The sequence below is a fragment of the Arvicanthis niloticus genome, chromosome X, assembly GCF_011762505.2.
Source record: "Arvicanthis niloticus isolate mArvNil1 chromosome X, mArvNil1.pat.X, whole genome shotgun sequence".
In the NCBI taxonomy this organism is placed as follows: domain Eukaryota; kingdom Metazoa; phylum Chordata; class Mammalia; order Rodentia; family Muridae; genus Arvicanthis; species Arvicanthis niloticus.
In genome coordinates, this window is record NC_047679.1 from 19,976,631 (window position 1) to 19,992,154 (window position 15,524).

General features: G+C 37.8%; 1 protein-coding gene across 3 annotated transcripts in view; it reads right to left on the reverse strand.

Annotated features, from left to right (window-relative positions):
- Positions 1-15,524, reverse strand: part of Arhgap6 (Rho GTPase activating protein 6) — a 486,900-nt gene that overhangs the window by 51,066 nt on the left and 420,310 nt on the right. For all 3 annotated transcript variants that reach the window (XM_034486136.2, XM_076918888.1, XM_076918889.1), the window contains exon 3: positions 6,138-6,209. In XM_034486136.2, the coding sequence (XP_034342027.1) occupies positions 6,138-6,209 (72 nt within the window). The remainder of the gene's footprint in view (positions 1-6,137; positions 6,210-15,524) is intronic.

Sequence of the window (15,524 nt, forward strand, 5' to 3'; positions counted from 1 at the left end):
TCATATTTCCTTGTCCTCTTCCCCTCTCCCAACCTTTGCCTTGTATACCATCTTTGTCACCCACGCCCTTCGTCCCATGCTGGACCTTGTTTTCCCCAGAATTTACACTTTATTTCAATCTCCAGCTCTCACTCATCCTCCACTGATTAATATTCATTTACACCTGTATGTCCCCAAGGCATGTATCATTCCCAGCCTTTGGTTATTAGATGCTGCTTGGATTAGTAGGGGTGTCTGCTTTTCACAGAGTAAATAAGACTTCTGAAAGTCATACATTACCATTTCTATCCATTTCATATTTCATTTCTATTTCATCATCTTGCCATACCATCTTCATGTTATCTTCTTTGTTTAATCTACTTCTCTCTGCCTGCACCATAATCATCAATCCATGGTACCATTGCTTTGCTCCTGGATTTTTAAATAGCTTTCAAACTGCTCAGCCTCCCTTCTTTTGTGCTGTTGTTGCCTCCACTCCAATTTTGTGTCATACAATGTAGCATGATAGTTTAATTTAAAACACCACGAAATTGCTTCTTTTTTTAGCATATTTGATGATGTTACAATGCTGTTATCATGTAGTCCAAAAGTTGTGCTATTGTTCAGAAAGTTCTCTGAGTTAGCCTGAGCTGCTTCCTTCCTTTTACTGGAACTACATACATCCTAGTCATTCTTATCTCTAGTAATTGCTTATGTGTATGATCCTGTGTGTGCATCTGTGTGTGTGTGTGTGTGTGTGTGTGTGTGTGTGTGTGTGGAGGGGGCTATAGCTCACACATGAGTGTGGGTCCTGTTGGGCTGAGTTGTATATCCCACCTGTCTGCCGCCCCAAGAGACTAGGGCCATGGCTCAGGGGGGGCAGAAGTGCGGGAATTTGACTGAGTTCACTCCACGCAGTGAGAGGGAAGCCACAGAGCTTCATCCCAGGCATGAAGAGATTCCAGTCTGAGGTCCTGCATGGGCTGGAGCTCTTGGGTTGGGGCCCCCAGGCCAAGGCAGCTGGCCAGAGATAGGCTGGTCTCAGCCCTTGGGCTTCCAGGCACAGCTGAGAGGCTGCAAAAGGACTGAGACTGGGAAGATTGGAGGTGGGGCTGCATACTGGCTGGACCCACCTGCAGCAGAAAGGGGTGAGGAGGAGAAGCTCTGGCGGTGCCACCGCGGGGTGCTAGGTGGATGAGACTCTTGGTCATGGTGACTTGCTTGGCTGGGTCATGGCTGGCTCAGCTAGCTTGTTTGAATTGGTGGGCTCTGTGGCTGGAACCCAGAGTGGTCCTCAGTGAGAGATTAGATAGCTGAAGACCTTTTCTATGGTCCCCTATGGCTGGCCCCAAAGACAAGAGGAAGGTCATGGTATTTACTGTCATGGAGGAAAGTGGATGAAGCTGTATCCTGTGTCCTCAGGGTGGGCCTGAGTTTAAATACCTTTTGCAAGTAGGAGGAGGGTCTGGGAAAAATGCTTAATTGAAGAATTGCTTAATTGGCTATGCCCTCTGGCATTTAGGTATCTCATTAATATGGACATCTCTTGAGGCTCTGTGGCCTGTAATCACACCCTCTACCTGTGCTAAGTGACCAAAGGCCACAAACCTTTCTTTGGGAGGGGCTGGATGGCTGAAGGTAAGTGAAAGGAACCAGGGCCCAGGAGCAAGGCAGAACCCCTACTGTCCCATTAGGGTCACTGGGGTTAGAAGCAGACTCAACTGGGTACCCCAATGCCTCTCACAGCCCACCGTTCCACGTGTGTGTGTGTGTGTGTGTGTGTGTGTGTGTGTGTGTCTGTGTGTGTGTGTGTCTGTGTGTCTGTGTGTCTGTGTGTGTGTGTCTGTGTGTGTGTGTACACAGACACACAGGCGCCCGTGAGCATGTTTGTGCACATGCGGGTGAGTGTGTCTGTCTATCTATGTCAGTGTAAGGTTTGGGGTTTTGGATTTGCATATGCACATGAGGAGATCACAAAAATTTGATTTCCCTCCTCAAGTCCTTACTCCCTTTTCATATGAGACCAGATATCTGACTGGCTTGGAAATTTGCTAAGTTTTTCAGGCTAATTGGGTAGTGAGCTTTTAGGGAATCTATTGTCTCCACCTCCCATCTCATCCTTTCTGGGGTTATAGGCATGCACCACCAAATCTGGCTATTATAATGTGGGTTCTGAGATTCTGATTCAGATTCTCATACTTGGGTGGCAACCAATTTACCTATTGAGTGATGTTCATATCCCATAAGAATGGCTTTTACTGACAGTATTAAATCCATTTCCTTGGAGAATTTCTTTTTTCCTTATTGGTTATTTTAAGTGTTCACATTTCAAATGTTATCCTCCTTCCTTGTTTTTCCTCTGCAAACTCCCTCTCCCATCTCCCTACTTCTATGAGGGTGCTCCCCCACCCACGCACTCCTACCTCAGTGCTCTAGCATTCCCCCATGCTGAGGCATCTAGCCTTCACAGGATCCTTGGAGAATTTCTACATGTAATTAATTCTTACATTTTGTATTAATACTTAATGTGAAGCAAAAAGAGAAACTGCAACAAATAGTCTTTTATAAGTTTTATTTCACAGTTCATGTATAGTGACCTAGACAGTGAGTAACCATAATTACAGAATTCGATTTTGGTAGAAGAAAAAATGATACCACAAAAACTGATCATTTAATGGTGATACTGTCAGTGAACCACGGGGCAATTATGCCATAGTAAGACATAGCCCCCATGAGTCTTGATTAGTCAAGCTTAGAAACTGGATTAAAGTAGGGCTTTTATATAAAAATTAAGTATTTATTTCTTTATCTTTCCCTCAAAATCTGTTTTTTTTTCAAGACAAGAAAGAAATAGTCTGAATTTCTGAAAGTTCCTTTGTTTGGGGACTTGGAAATCTTCTGCATGAAATTATGTTTTGCAAGCCAATGTCAACCTTAAATTAGTTTCCATATAGAAACCAAAAGTTAGATGGACTGATTTTTTTTAAGCTGCAGCATGGATGCAGGAATGTCTTATGATCTGCTCTATATTTTTATATCAAGCAATTTAATATCAGGCAGTACATGATTCGTGCTGATGGAATCAATTAATATAGTAGCATATCAAATATTTGTGAATCACTTCTTTTTTTATTCAGAAGAGCAGGTCATCTGTGAAGAGCTGCTCTTCTTTATTTTTAGACGGCCTAACCCGAGAGGTCATTCAGAGCTTCCTGTTTTCCTTCTTTCCCTTTTGAATTTCAATGATGATAATTTTTCACATGTACATCTGTTATTAACCCAAACACTAATATTCAAAGGGAAGGAAATAACGTGAACTGATTACTAATATGCCACATCAGAACACAGTCATCCCAAGGTTCTGTTTCCCAAGATAGCCAGGTAATGACTTCCGGGGTTGACATGGACAAGACTTTATATTTTGAAGAGCTGTCATGGAGTAACTCTTCAGTTAATTCTAGAATACCTTGTTTTTAAACACCAAAACTAACTCAAAGAGCAAACGTCATCCAGTTAAACTTGGTTCTCTTCTCCTTAGATGGATAGATGTTGGACACTTCCCTTGGAACCACCAAGAGCTTCCTCCACTCAGCTTCTTATATGTCAATATAGAATACCTACTTCTACTGAATCTACACACACACAGAGAGAGAGAGAGAGAGAGAGAGAGAGAGAGAGAGAGAGAGAGAGAGAGGAGAGAGAGAGAATGCAAACACCAATCTCTCTCTGCCAAAAAAATCTCATCCTATGTACCATAGTTTGAAAGGGTTCTAAAGAACCACGCAACAAATTCAGTGTGTGTCAATTTCAACATCAGTATTATTATTCTAGAGTAAAGCAAAGTCAACAATAACCAATTGTTCAAATAGTTCTCTTCATTTTTCAGTGTTTGATTTATCCACAGCAAACTGCAGTAAAATTAAATAGAAAACTACCAAATAAGAAAGTCATATGTTTTAAATGGTTTCTATCACAGTATATTGTAATAATTGGTTTATTAATGGTTATTTTTGTTAATCCTCTACTTTGCCTAATTAATAAATTATCCTTTACCATAGGTGTGCATAGGGAAGTGTGCTGCACATTGGTTTGCTATTAGCCACAATTTGTGTCAGTGATGGAATGTCTTTGGAATATATCCCCCATAAATGGGGATGGTTCTATTGTTGTTAATTGCTAAAGCAGTTATAAGTCATCTATATTGTTCCTTTAAAGCCTTGGTGACATTAAGGAAGATGGAGTGGAAAGAGTGTAAGCTCTAGAGGTTGGGAAATACTTTTGTGAGACACCATCTTCTGCATATGGCTTGCTCATTGCACTCATGAACACATAGCATCTGTATGTACATGCATAAGACTTGCACAAATAAAAGACATGAATATAGGAAGGGGACTAGTTAGGAAGAAGAAAGGATCAGCTGGAGAGGATGAGAGAAAGTAAGGGCGATGAAAATGATCATAATACAATATACTATAATATATACTTGTGGAATTATAAAAGATAAAATACAAAAATGAGGACAATAAATTATCAAATATATAATAGATATAGTGAAAATTTATAAGACAATGGTTATGCAGCTAGCCCACCCTTTGTCTTCTAGTAGCAAATTCTAGTAGCAAATTCTGCTGAAGTAGTTCACATCCCACTGAGTATTCTGGCAAATATAATCACAGTTCTCATGTTAGAATTTATACATTGGAACTTTGTAAAAAGAAAAAAATTAATCTCATGTCCGAGATATCCTTGTGTATCAATGCACTCAAATTCAATACTGTGAGGGTCTGGTCATTAAGTGTTCTTTTGTTTATATTTTGGGGGATTCTGGGCACAAAACGAGTGGTCTTGTGCATGCCAGACAAGCATGCTACTACTGAACTTTATCCCTATGCCTTGGGCCATAAGATATTTAATCGTTACAGACATGATGTTATCTTGCAGCTACAGGCATGAATTACTAACATTTTTATCTCATTTTGTCTAGCTTGAGGTTCACATTTAGAAGCCTGAGTACTGTCTGGCTACAGGAAGTGTTACTGGCACTTAGTTAGCATAGACCAAGGATGCTGCTAAACATCCCACACTGCATAGTACAACATATGCCACAATGTTTTTCAGGTCTACACTGTCCCTAGCACAAAGGAAAAGAGACCACACTCCAAGGGAAGCAAAACAGTGATTTCCATTATTTAGCATACTTTGTATTTAAATATCATGAACCAAATATCATAACCCTTAAAGCACAGTTTAAGCTATGTGTGTATAGATTGGAAATTTTAGAAATTTTAGAAATAAGTCTCATCAAATGCAATTTGTAATGCATTTATTTAAAAAAAATCATTGCTTTCCACTATGAGCATAAATGCAATAACTATATATGAGAACTTCAAAGTGAGTCATATGCCTTTCTTCATTCAACATTCATTCATTGTGGCACAGAAAATGAACATATGTTTACACAATTAACACATTTAAGAATCAGTTTATATAAGACTATAAGAACAAGTCATAAAGCAATAGACTGTAGTAATGGGGTCCAGGTGATCTTTATACCTAAAGAGTACAAACTCAAACTGACTACAAATGTTTCTGAATGAATGGTTCAAGTGCCAATTTCCCAAATAGCTATGGAAATGAACACACATCGGTATGAAAAAAAGACAGTAATTGCTGAAATCATATGGGACCCAAACTAAGTATCCCGTGATCTAACAAAATTGCTGAGGGTGGCCTACCTTCAGTAAGCTATGATATGGAGACTGTTACTCTTCTGTAGTCATAGTATGTTGATTCAAACTCTTTCTCATTTAATTAGTCCTGCTTAATTGTCTGTATTTGCCAAACAGCTGGTTAGTATTAGACATGCTGTCCATGGCTACTCAATGCAGGTCCTCTTTAGGCATAGCTGATTGGACAGATTAATTGGAACCACAACCTTGGCTGTAGTCATCAACTGCTCAAACAAGCTGAACTCAACAGTTCAGCACGGGGATACTCAAACTTAGAAAAGTAGACTCAAATGGCTCTCAGTGACATTTTATTATGGAAATGTAGTTGACACAATAGAGCCCAACCACATAAATCTATGCAGTTCAAAATCTCAACCCAACCCAACCAGCATGCTCCCTGCAAAATGCTATTGTTATTTGGTCTTTTACCTTTGTCTTTGTTCTTTTCCTTCCCTAGTGAATCCAGTTTCTTTCTCAAAGATTTCTTTCTCTTTTGTCCATCTGTGAATAGTAAAAGAACAAGAAGTTGTAAAAAAATAAGTATTCAAGTGATTTTTCATGTTATAATTACAGTTGACATCTTAATTCACTCATATAATTCAACATTGTAAACAGAGGAATAAGCAGAGAACACCTGAAAAATCCCCAACTTGTAACCCATGTAACTAGCCTTGGAATATGCTCTTACATGTTCTTTCAATCATGGCATGAGCTAGAAACAGCTCTCTTCCATATGCAATTCAGCTTTGATGTCCAGATGTGTTTGTTTTTACTATTACATAAGGCTTTTTCTGTTCTCCAGGTTCATGCAAGTCACTGTTCATCTTGAATAAAATCTCCATGATAGAATATACAAACACACATAGCATTGACATTTATAAGCTACTACAGTGTAATTGGAAAGGGAAATTGATTTGGTGGTTGACAGAGTTCAGGCCTTACTACTACCATCCCATTTACAACCTGCAGAATTGTGCATAAGTCTCAATGCTCATACCTAAATAGTGAGAATTACATGGTTTTGTTGTAAGAATTTAATGAAAAAAACGTGTATAAAATGCTGAATGTGGAGCCTGATGTATGTCCATAAATTCAGGTCTAATTTTTGCCTGGGGTTTTCACGTTATTCTACAGTATGCCTATCCCATAATTTAATTATTCATTCATTGATGAATGTTGATGTTGTTTCAAATGTGTCACTCTAAGTAGGGAAACAGTCCCTTTTAGCATATGATACTTTTAGCAAATGTACTTAATATTCTTATCTCACCAAATAATAAAGATACCACTCACATTGCTTGGCAGCTGCAATTGAATTCCTGAAATGTCATCATAAAATACTGGCATTTATTGTTGCCAGAACATGTTTTGTGATTGTTCAGCTTACCCTACAGGAGGTGTGGATCAGAAATCCACACTGGGCTCCAATAACAAAGATGGAGTTCATACCCAAGGGTGCTGTTTAAAAGTGGATCAAGAATTTTCTCTTGCAGTACATACTAAAATATGTAGTAAAAAGTGATACCACCCAATAAAATTTACAAAACAAGACCCTGATAGCAGGAAATAACAGAATAAGCATTCTGAATGTAAAGAGAATTCCTGGGATCCTCTTGGGGCTGCAGATGTTGCCAATTCTTCCTTCACCTCTGTGAATTTTTAGAAGTGAAGGAACACCACAATATAGTTAACAGGCACATTTAATACCTTTCCCCTTCCAAACTTTCCCACAAAAAGAAAATAGTAGGATTTTTCACCTCTGGAGTCATGCATGAGATTTGTGTAAGGGGGAAGCATGTAAATCAGTTGTACTGTAGCAAAGCACAATTGATTGCTTTTATCCCTGATGTGTTTATATCTTAAACATCTAGGAGTTGATCTAGCTACTAGGGACTATTGTGACTTAATATATGTACACAGATAACAAAACGCACTAACTACATAATATTCTAATCTGTTCTCCAAATAGGATTGCTGGTGGTTTAACTTTGTAATGCTTTCTTTCATGCTGGTTCATATCACCAAATGTGTTTGGTCCAGTAATAGAATTTTCTTCTAAAAACCCTTTAATTCCTCACTTTACACAATTGACTGAAGAGAGTAACTAAACTGTACATCTATTAAAGCTTAAAAGATTTTTTTTTCCTGTGGTGCTAGGGATGGAAGCCAAGACCTTACACATGCCAACCTAGTATTCTACCACTGAGCCCTGGACAAGAAGCCACACGTTTTTCTCCTGTTTATTTTATAATTTTGTAGGTTAGTACATAGAGTAATGGATTTCACTATGACGTTCATATGTTCACATGTTTTATTATATTTTGTTTTCAACCATTCTCCTCTCCCACTGCTCTATCCCATGCACACAATCCTTCTGGCTGATTGTCTTCTTTTCTCATTATGACACCCATAAGTGAATGTGTTCTTAAGCATAGTCCTCAAAATAAGCCTTACTTGGAAAGTACACAAATTTGACTTTGAATCTAAGTCCCACTAACTTTTCATTCTCTGGCTTGGAGAGGTTTGTGCTTTAACTTTTGGATTTTCAGTTTGTTAAATCGTAAGACAAATAAATTTTCTGTGCGCTGCATGTGGATGCATATTAGATTATATTACAAAATGCAAATTTTAGTGTCACATCAACAATTACTTATGCTAGTCTTCATGAATATTTAGAGGTTAAGATTGTTGTGTCTCCCCCCCCCCCGCCCCCAACATACCTCCCTCTCTAACTTTGAATTACCTTGGGCATGTCAGGATACATGTTTGGTCTCATAGGCACACCTGGACACTATGTTTTCTTCCTCTACCACGTAGCCAAAGGTGGAGAGTACTAGCTTTGACACTAGAGAGTTTTGCATACAGGTTCTGGTTCTGAATTTACCACTTTCCATAGGCAAGTTGCTTAATCTCTCCAAACCCCCTTATCTTTTTATCTATAAAATGGGAGACTGAATAGGCTTGACTGTAAGAAATGCTGTGTGGGAAAAAACAGTAGTAGATATCATGTACTTAGATTGTAGGTTATGTTCAGTAGGTACTGGTTATTCATTGATCTATGTAAATCATTGATCAGATCATGTACATCAGAGATGAAATGCATAAATGTGTACTGTATACATTTCTGATGTCCATCTACAGAAGAGGGTTATGATCCTTTGGGATTATATGTAGTTTTGAGCCACATATGCTGGTGTGGGAACTAATTGCATGAGTAACAGGTTCTCTGAACTACTGATCCAGGCCCAACTTGGATATTTAGTAACAGTGATGAAAACCAACTAACAAAAGAGAAGAAGTACCATACATTTAATGCTGAAATGAACTCAAAGAATTAGTAGGTACCTGCTTACTGGGCCAAAGCTCTCCTTTGGTTCTATCAAGAATATAGCCCATGTAGGAACAAAAGAGCCATATGCAGGCCACTATTGCTCAGGTGAAGAACAATGCACAATGATTTATAACAGTTGAGACCTGATGTAAAGTCTTGCTTATTTCCCACACAAATGTGGAGTGTGAGCATCTCAGGAAAGGCAGAAGAGCTGGAAGTGTGAAGTCTCACCTTGCTCACACTCATCTCAAGTCAGCAGAGGCACTGGATCCTGCGCTACTATGCCCGTTGATAATATCTGACAGGCATTGGAGTTTGTAAACTCATTTGAGCCTGAAAGGGAGGTGCAAGCTTGTTCAATCTTTTAAAAAATATCCTGCTGAGAAAAATTTGGCAGAATGATTTTGGCACTACCTCCTCTGTTTCCCAGCCACAGCTGCACCACTACTCAGTTGTACCAGAAAAACAGGATCTCAGAGAAAGCAAACCAAAGGAATTCATAGGCAATGTGGAGAACTTAGTGAAAAAAGTGAGGACAAATTATATGGAGACTTGTGGGTGGTAGAATAGGAATTGGCCCTTTACACACTACACATAATCTATACTATGAGTTCTCAATCTGGGCACTAGTGATATATGAAGCTAGGTAATTCTTTATTATGGTCAATTGCCCTGTGCATTTTAGGCTACACAGCCACATCCCTTGCCTTAATATTTTAGGTGCCAGAGTATCCACTTACATTCTGTTGCCACTACCAATGATGTTTCTGGGCATTACCAAATATCCACAGGCAACAAAATCTCTGTGGTTGAGAACTACTGCTTTCTGCATAACTCTATGTAGAGACCACAACAATGGGCACAACCCATGTGACTAAAACCTTCATGTCTTTCCCTCTAATTTATACCCAGTCTCCATTTGGGTTTTAGACAGAACAGTATCAATGTTTACAAGTTATTAAGATTTTAAATACTGGATTATATTTCAGAAAGAAGAACAATTTCCTTCAGTGTTTAAAGGGATGAACATCTGTCTATAGTTATTAATCTTTGAAACAAATGTTCAACACTATAGATTTTAGGATTAGGATGAGTCCCTGAAGTAAACAACCTTCTGTTCCCCTCCATGGAAGGTTTTCTTCCTTACTTGGGTGGTAAGATGACATGTGAAACACATTGTTATGAGTGGCAGCATGAATGGATGCTACTCAGCTCCTGGGGAAGATAGTAATGTTATTTCTTTTAAAACATGTCATGCTATCTACAGAACCTATTTGGATTGAAAACAATTTTTTTTTCAGAAGAAGGAAAGGAAAAGATGTCCAACTCAACACATAACACAGTGTCCTGGATTAGATCCTTAAACAAAGTGAGGACATTAGCAGGAAATTGAGGCAAATATAAATCAAGTTTATCATTTTGTTGGTACTAATACATCAAGGGTAGTATAATATGCTATTGGGGGAAACATGGGCAGCCTTACAATGAAATGCTGTATCATTCCTGTAACTTTACAGTACATCTAAAACTATTCAAAAATTCAAAATGACCTTTAAAAGCTGCTTCTCCCTCATACCAACTGTATTTGAATAAAGATTGAAAATTCATTTGTTAAGTGTAAGAAAATGGAGGCCTGGGCTGCTTCTTGAGATGCTTCACAGAGTCTGAAACTCAAATTTGTGACACGAAGGGGGATGACTCACAAAGTCATAGTTTCTGACCTGGTTGAAATGATGGAAATAATTTACTATTGCCACCTCCCTCATCTGAAGGAAAACACATGTCCAAACTGACACAAAACATTCGTTGTGCCTGCTATTTTGGTGGAGCATACTTGTTAAAGAGGGAGTAGCCAGTTAAGAGTCTCAGTTCTCAGTCAGCTTTATTTTTACCACCCTGGTGATGGTTTCGTAGGTGGGTAATTAAGTCATCTTAGAGTCATGGTATCTCTAAATCCTTTTCTGCATAAATTATTCAAACCTCATATTTTTCACCTGTATCTGAGAACTCAAGTTTCTATACAACTTTATTTGTAAACATCTCACATCTATGCTGATAAACTAAAATACTTCCTCAAATATAGATAACATAGAATTATGTGTACATGTATATGCATAACTACATGTCAAGCAAGTTAAAATCTATGAATATATTATAAAAATGTGCAATACAGGCACTGTGTGGTGATGCACACTTTTAGTTCCAGAACTAGGGAGGCAGAGGCAAGTAGAGATATATGAGTTTGAGGCTAGCCTGGTAAACACATTAAGATCTGTCTCAAAATAATTTTTTACACTATTTTATTTCTTACTAAAGTGAAAATTCATTATTTCTTCTTTGATGGCTGTTGACCTCTTAATACTAAGGTAAGAGAAAGGCTAAATTCTATATTTTATTTTTAGTTTGGAGCTGGAGTATTGATAAAAATGTAATTATATTACTAATAGTCTCTGCCACAAGGGAACTATTCGTTGTATCCTTGCTCAACACCTGCTAGTTTCCAATGATTAACCTTATCCATGCAAGTTAAATTTGCCTGGTAAGTTCACCCTGGAAAACAGATAGGGTCTGATAAGAGCAGGGCAGCCAAAACCCCAATCAAAACCAGAAAAATGAGACAGTGTAATGAATTCCAAACTGGCTCTTGTACTTTGAGTTGCCTGCTCTGTATTTAATGCACATCCAAAGAAATGGAAGGAGAACATCCCTAGTAGCAAAAGGAAGTATCTGCCTATGGATGGAAGGTTCATGGGTCCACTACAATTCTGTGGTACAGGAGATGGCACTGGGTAAAGTCTAGATATTTAGAAAAAGAACTAGCATAGAGGTGCCTTTTCTAGTCTAACACAAAGATTTATTTTATTTTTTGCAGGCTTATTATATCATAGCACATGACTATTCTCCTTGGCTTTGGATTATTATTTATAACAATTATATCTGTTTGCATATCATCTTCTTTCTAGAAAGTGGATTCATCATCCATCTTTCTAGTTGCCCATCCATTCATCCATCTGTCCACCCAACAGTGATTGATTAATCACACATTGTTGGGGAAAGTGTTTTAAGCCTAGATGAGCAGGCACTATCTGTTCCTCTGAGGGACTTCTGAGTTTAGTGTTAGAGATAGATCTGGGAAAAGCTGACTAAAACCAAATAAAGAAATGCCTTTGTGAACATTTTACTAGGTGTTAGTACAGATGAACAAATGATGACCCCATCTATCCTTTCAAAAGCTAATGTTTACTTCAGTTTTCAGGGGATAAGGTTGCTCTTCTCAGGACCCTTTGAATTATGTTGGTGTATTCTTCAATTACTGATATGGTTTAGGGAATACTTTCTTCCTGACTCTCCCACTCTCTGAATGTTTTACTTTGGGTAAAACACTTTATGTAGAGGTCCTCAAGCTTCCTAGTGCTATGACCCTTTAATTCACATTCTCGTGTTGTGGTGACACACAAGCATAAAATTATATTCATTGCTATTTCATAACTAAGTTTGCTACTGTGATATATTGTAGTGTGAGTATCTGATATGTAGGATATATGATATGGGACCCCTGTAAAAGAGTTTTTAAATTCCCCCAAACCACCAAAGGGATGTGACCCACAGGTTGAGAGCTGCTGCTTTATTGGGTTAAAGTTCTATTGGTGAGGAAACATGATAGATTCCAGAGTGGAGTAATAGCTCCTTCAGTGGGAAGCAGCATTCCAGAAAGGGAAAATAAAAATTCTGGAAAAGAAAAACAGCCTACACTAGAAACATGAAAAAAATTATTCAAGCCCAACAAAGTCCTATAATTTATTCAACATTGGCTGTCAATTAATTGTGCATGTTTATATGTGCTGTCATCATGAAGAAACATTTTGTATTATTGTTGATTATTTCACCCAATTCATGAGACATCTATTTTTCCATCATCTTATTTCCAGAAGTTCTTACACTAATTATAATTTACACAGAATAAGTTGTATAGGGATGTGGGCATTATGTTATTTCTCTTGGCACAAATCCCATTGAATTAATCTGCATTTCATCATTCTTAAGGCACCATGTAGACTCATATTTCCAGAATCTGTTTTCAAAGTATCTCCATTTCCCTGGAAAAGAAAATGTTTTATGGTATTCTTAAGCAATAGAGATGCCTCTTCTTAGAGTGCATGCTCCCCAAAGTACTTGTGAAATGTACTAATCCCGATAGTTTACAGGCTGAAGTGGTGGTAAAGTTAACAAAACTGTGGTCAGATCATTAGAACATTCTGTTAGTTTCTCCCTGCTGTAATGAGACAGCTCTCGGAGGTCACCATCCTTGCAGCTCAATTAAACTCTAAGAAAAGAAATCCTCTTGTTTTGTGTAAATTGTTTTGTCAGGGCAATTAGTTCTAAAATTTTTTCTTTGTGATATTCAAGAGAGACGAATAACTCCCACGGATTCCTGGGTCTCAAAGCAAGTGTTTTCCTATTTCAGAAAAATCGTTAATATATTTGATTTATTAAACATTTTTCCTCATGCAGTCAAGATGTAATCACTCCTTGCTTCAACAAGTAGTCGTGACCACCCTTGAAGGATCTTTTACTAGCTGGCATTTTTTTCCACATTTAAGTTCTACAAGTTAATAAAAGAAGATTTAAAACAACAGCAGCAGCAGCAGCAACAACAACAACAGGAACAACCACAACAACAAATATGTCAGGAGCACATATTCTAAGGGAGCAGGCTTGCTGATGTCCTTTCTAACTCTGGGAGCTAACCTATTCTTTTAGGCTTTTAAATTTGCAGCCTTCGTCCTCTGACTTTTACAGGGATGATGATACCTATTACTTTGTCTAAGTAGACAGTTTTCAGATAGCGAAGTTTATAGACATCAAACCAGAAAAGTGGGCTTTTATCAAATCATTTCTTTTGACTTTATTTCTCTGCTGGATTTTAAAAAAAGAAGTAGGTAGAACATGAATTAGAAATACCACACTCATCTTAAAAACACCTTGCATTGTTAACTCGAGAGAATAATATCCAGGCATTGGGTTTAGAGAGGCAGCTTAGTTGCTGAAGGGTTTGGCTCAAATTCATGAAGCCTTGGGTTTGATATCTAGCAGGTATAAAACCGGAAGTGTTGACACATCCCCTGCAGTACTAGTACTTGGGAATAAATGATCAGAAATTCAATGTCACTCTTGACTATGTAAAGTGAGAGGCAAGCCTGATCTACATGAGACTCTTTGTTTCAAAAAAAGAAAAAGAAAAAAGAAAAGGAAAGAAACAAACTCTAAAAGAAAAAAAATGTACCCAAATTATAGAGTTTCATCATTATTTGTTACAAAGCCTACAGTTCATACTAAAAAGATGTACTCTGACAGCTGTGTCCCTGTGGAGTGTGATTTTTTTTGACCTATAGAAGACACTGAGTCCATCTACTTTGCTTTTTCTTTATAATGAACAAGCCAATTAGATATCCATAAGACATGAACTTTAAATCATGGCAACTTGTAAAAATTTCTGTCAGATGCTCACATAAAAATAGCTCTCTTACACACAGTGACTGGAAAGATGACACAAGTGGATGAAAACTTAGAATCCTTTCTTCCCTATCACCTGCATGCAGAGCTAAGTGATGTCATTGGCAAATCCAACTCTACCTTCTATCCACCGCCCACTCACTCTAATTCACCCTTGCCCCATTTTGTTACTTTATGCCTTTTGGGATGATTTTTTTTTCACCCCAGTATTCCTAATCTCTGTGATTTACTCCTGGTTTCCAGTACCCACTTAGGCACTGGTAGGCATTCCAATTCTAGAGGATGAAAAAGGAGATAAATGAATTAGGAGATAATAATGGAAATGCTTCTCCTTTTTTACAAAACTATTTGCTGGAAGGTTAGTACTCTTCCCTGTCTCTTGATGCTCCTATAAGCTTAACAATGCCAAAGGTTGCTGCAGCCATTCCATGATGATGAAGAAAGTCAGCAAACATCAAGAGACTCCACTGATATAATAGCAAAGACAGATAGAAATCCAATGAAATCATGGAAGTAGCTTATCCCTGGACTCCTCATGAAGTAATTTTTCATTGAACTTTTGTGACTTGTAGCAAATGTATATTAATAATGGATGATCTAAAACTGATTTGTGATTTTCTACTTTGAGGTCCAACAGACATGTTATATCAGGTATTCCTTAGAAATGATATCCATAGACATTTTGAATCTATGTGTTTAAGATTGGGTGGGTAAGAGAGGACAGATTGCTAAGAACTGTATATTCATAAATAAATAGGTCTTTGCAGATAAACAATTTGCTAATTTGTTAGTCATCAAACTAGATAGTATTAATAAAGTTATACTTTTACCAGAGAAGATGGATGAGGCTGCTACTTTCTAAAAGGGCCTCCAAAGGCAACTTGGATAAATTTCATCTTTGACTATAATTTATATATTTTTAGTTTTGTCTGTTGAGTGACCTGAGATAACTAGAGTATATGGATAATTTT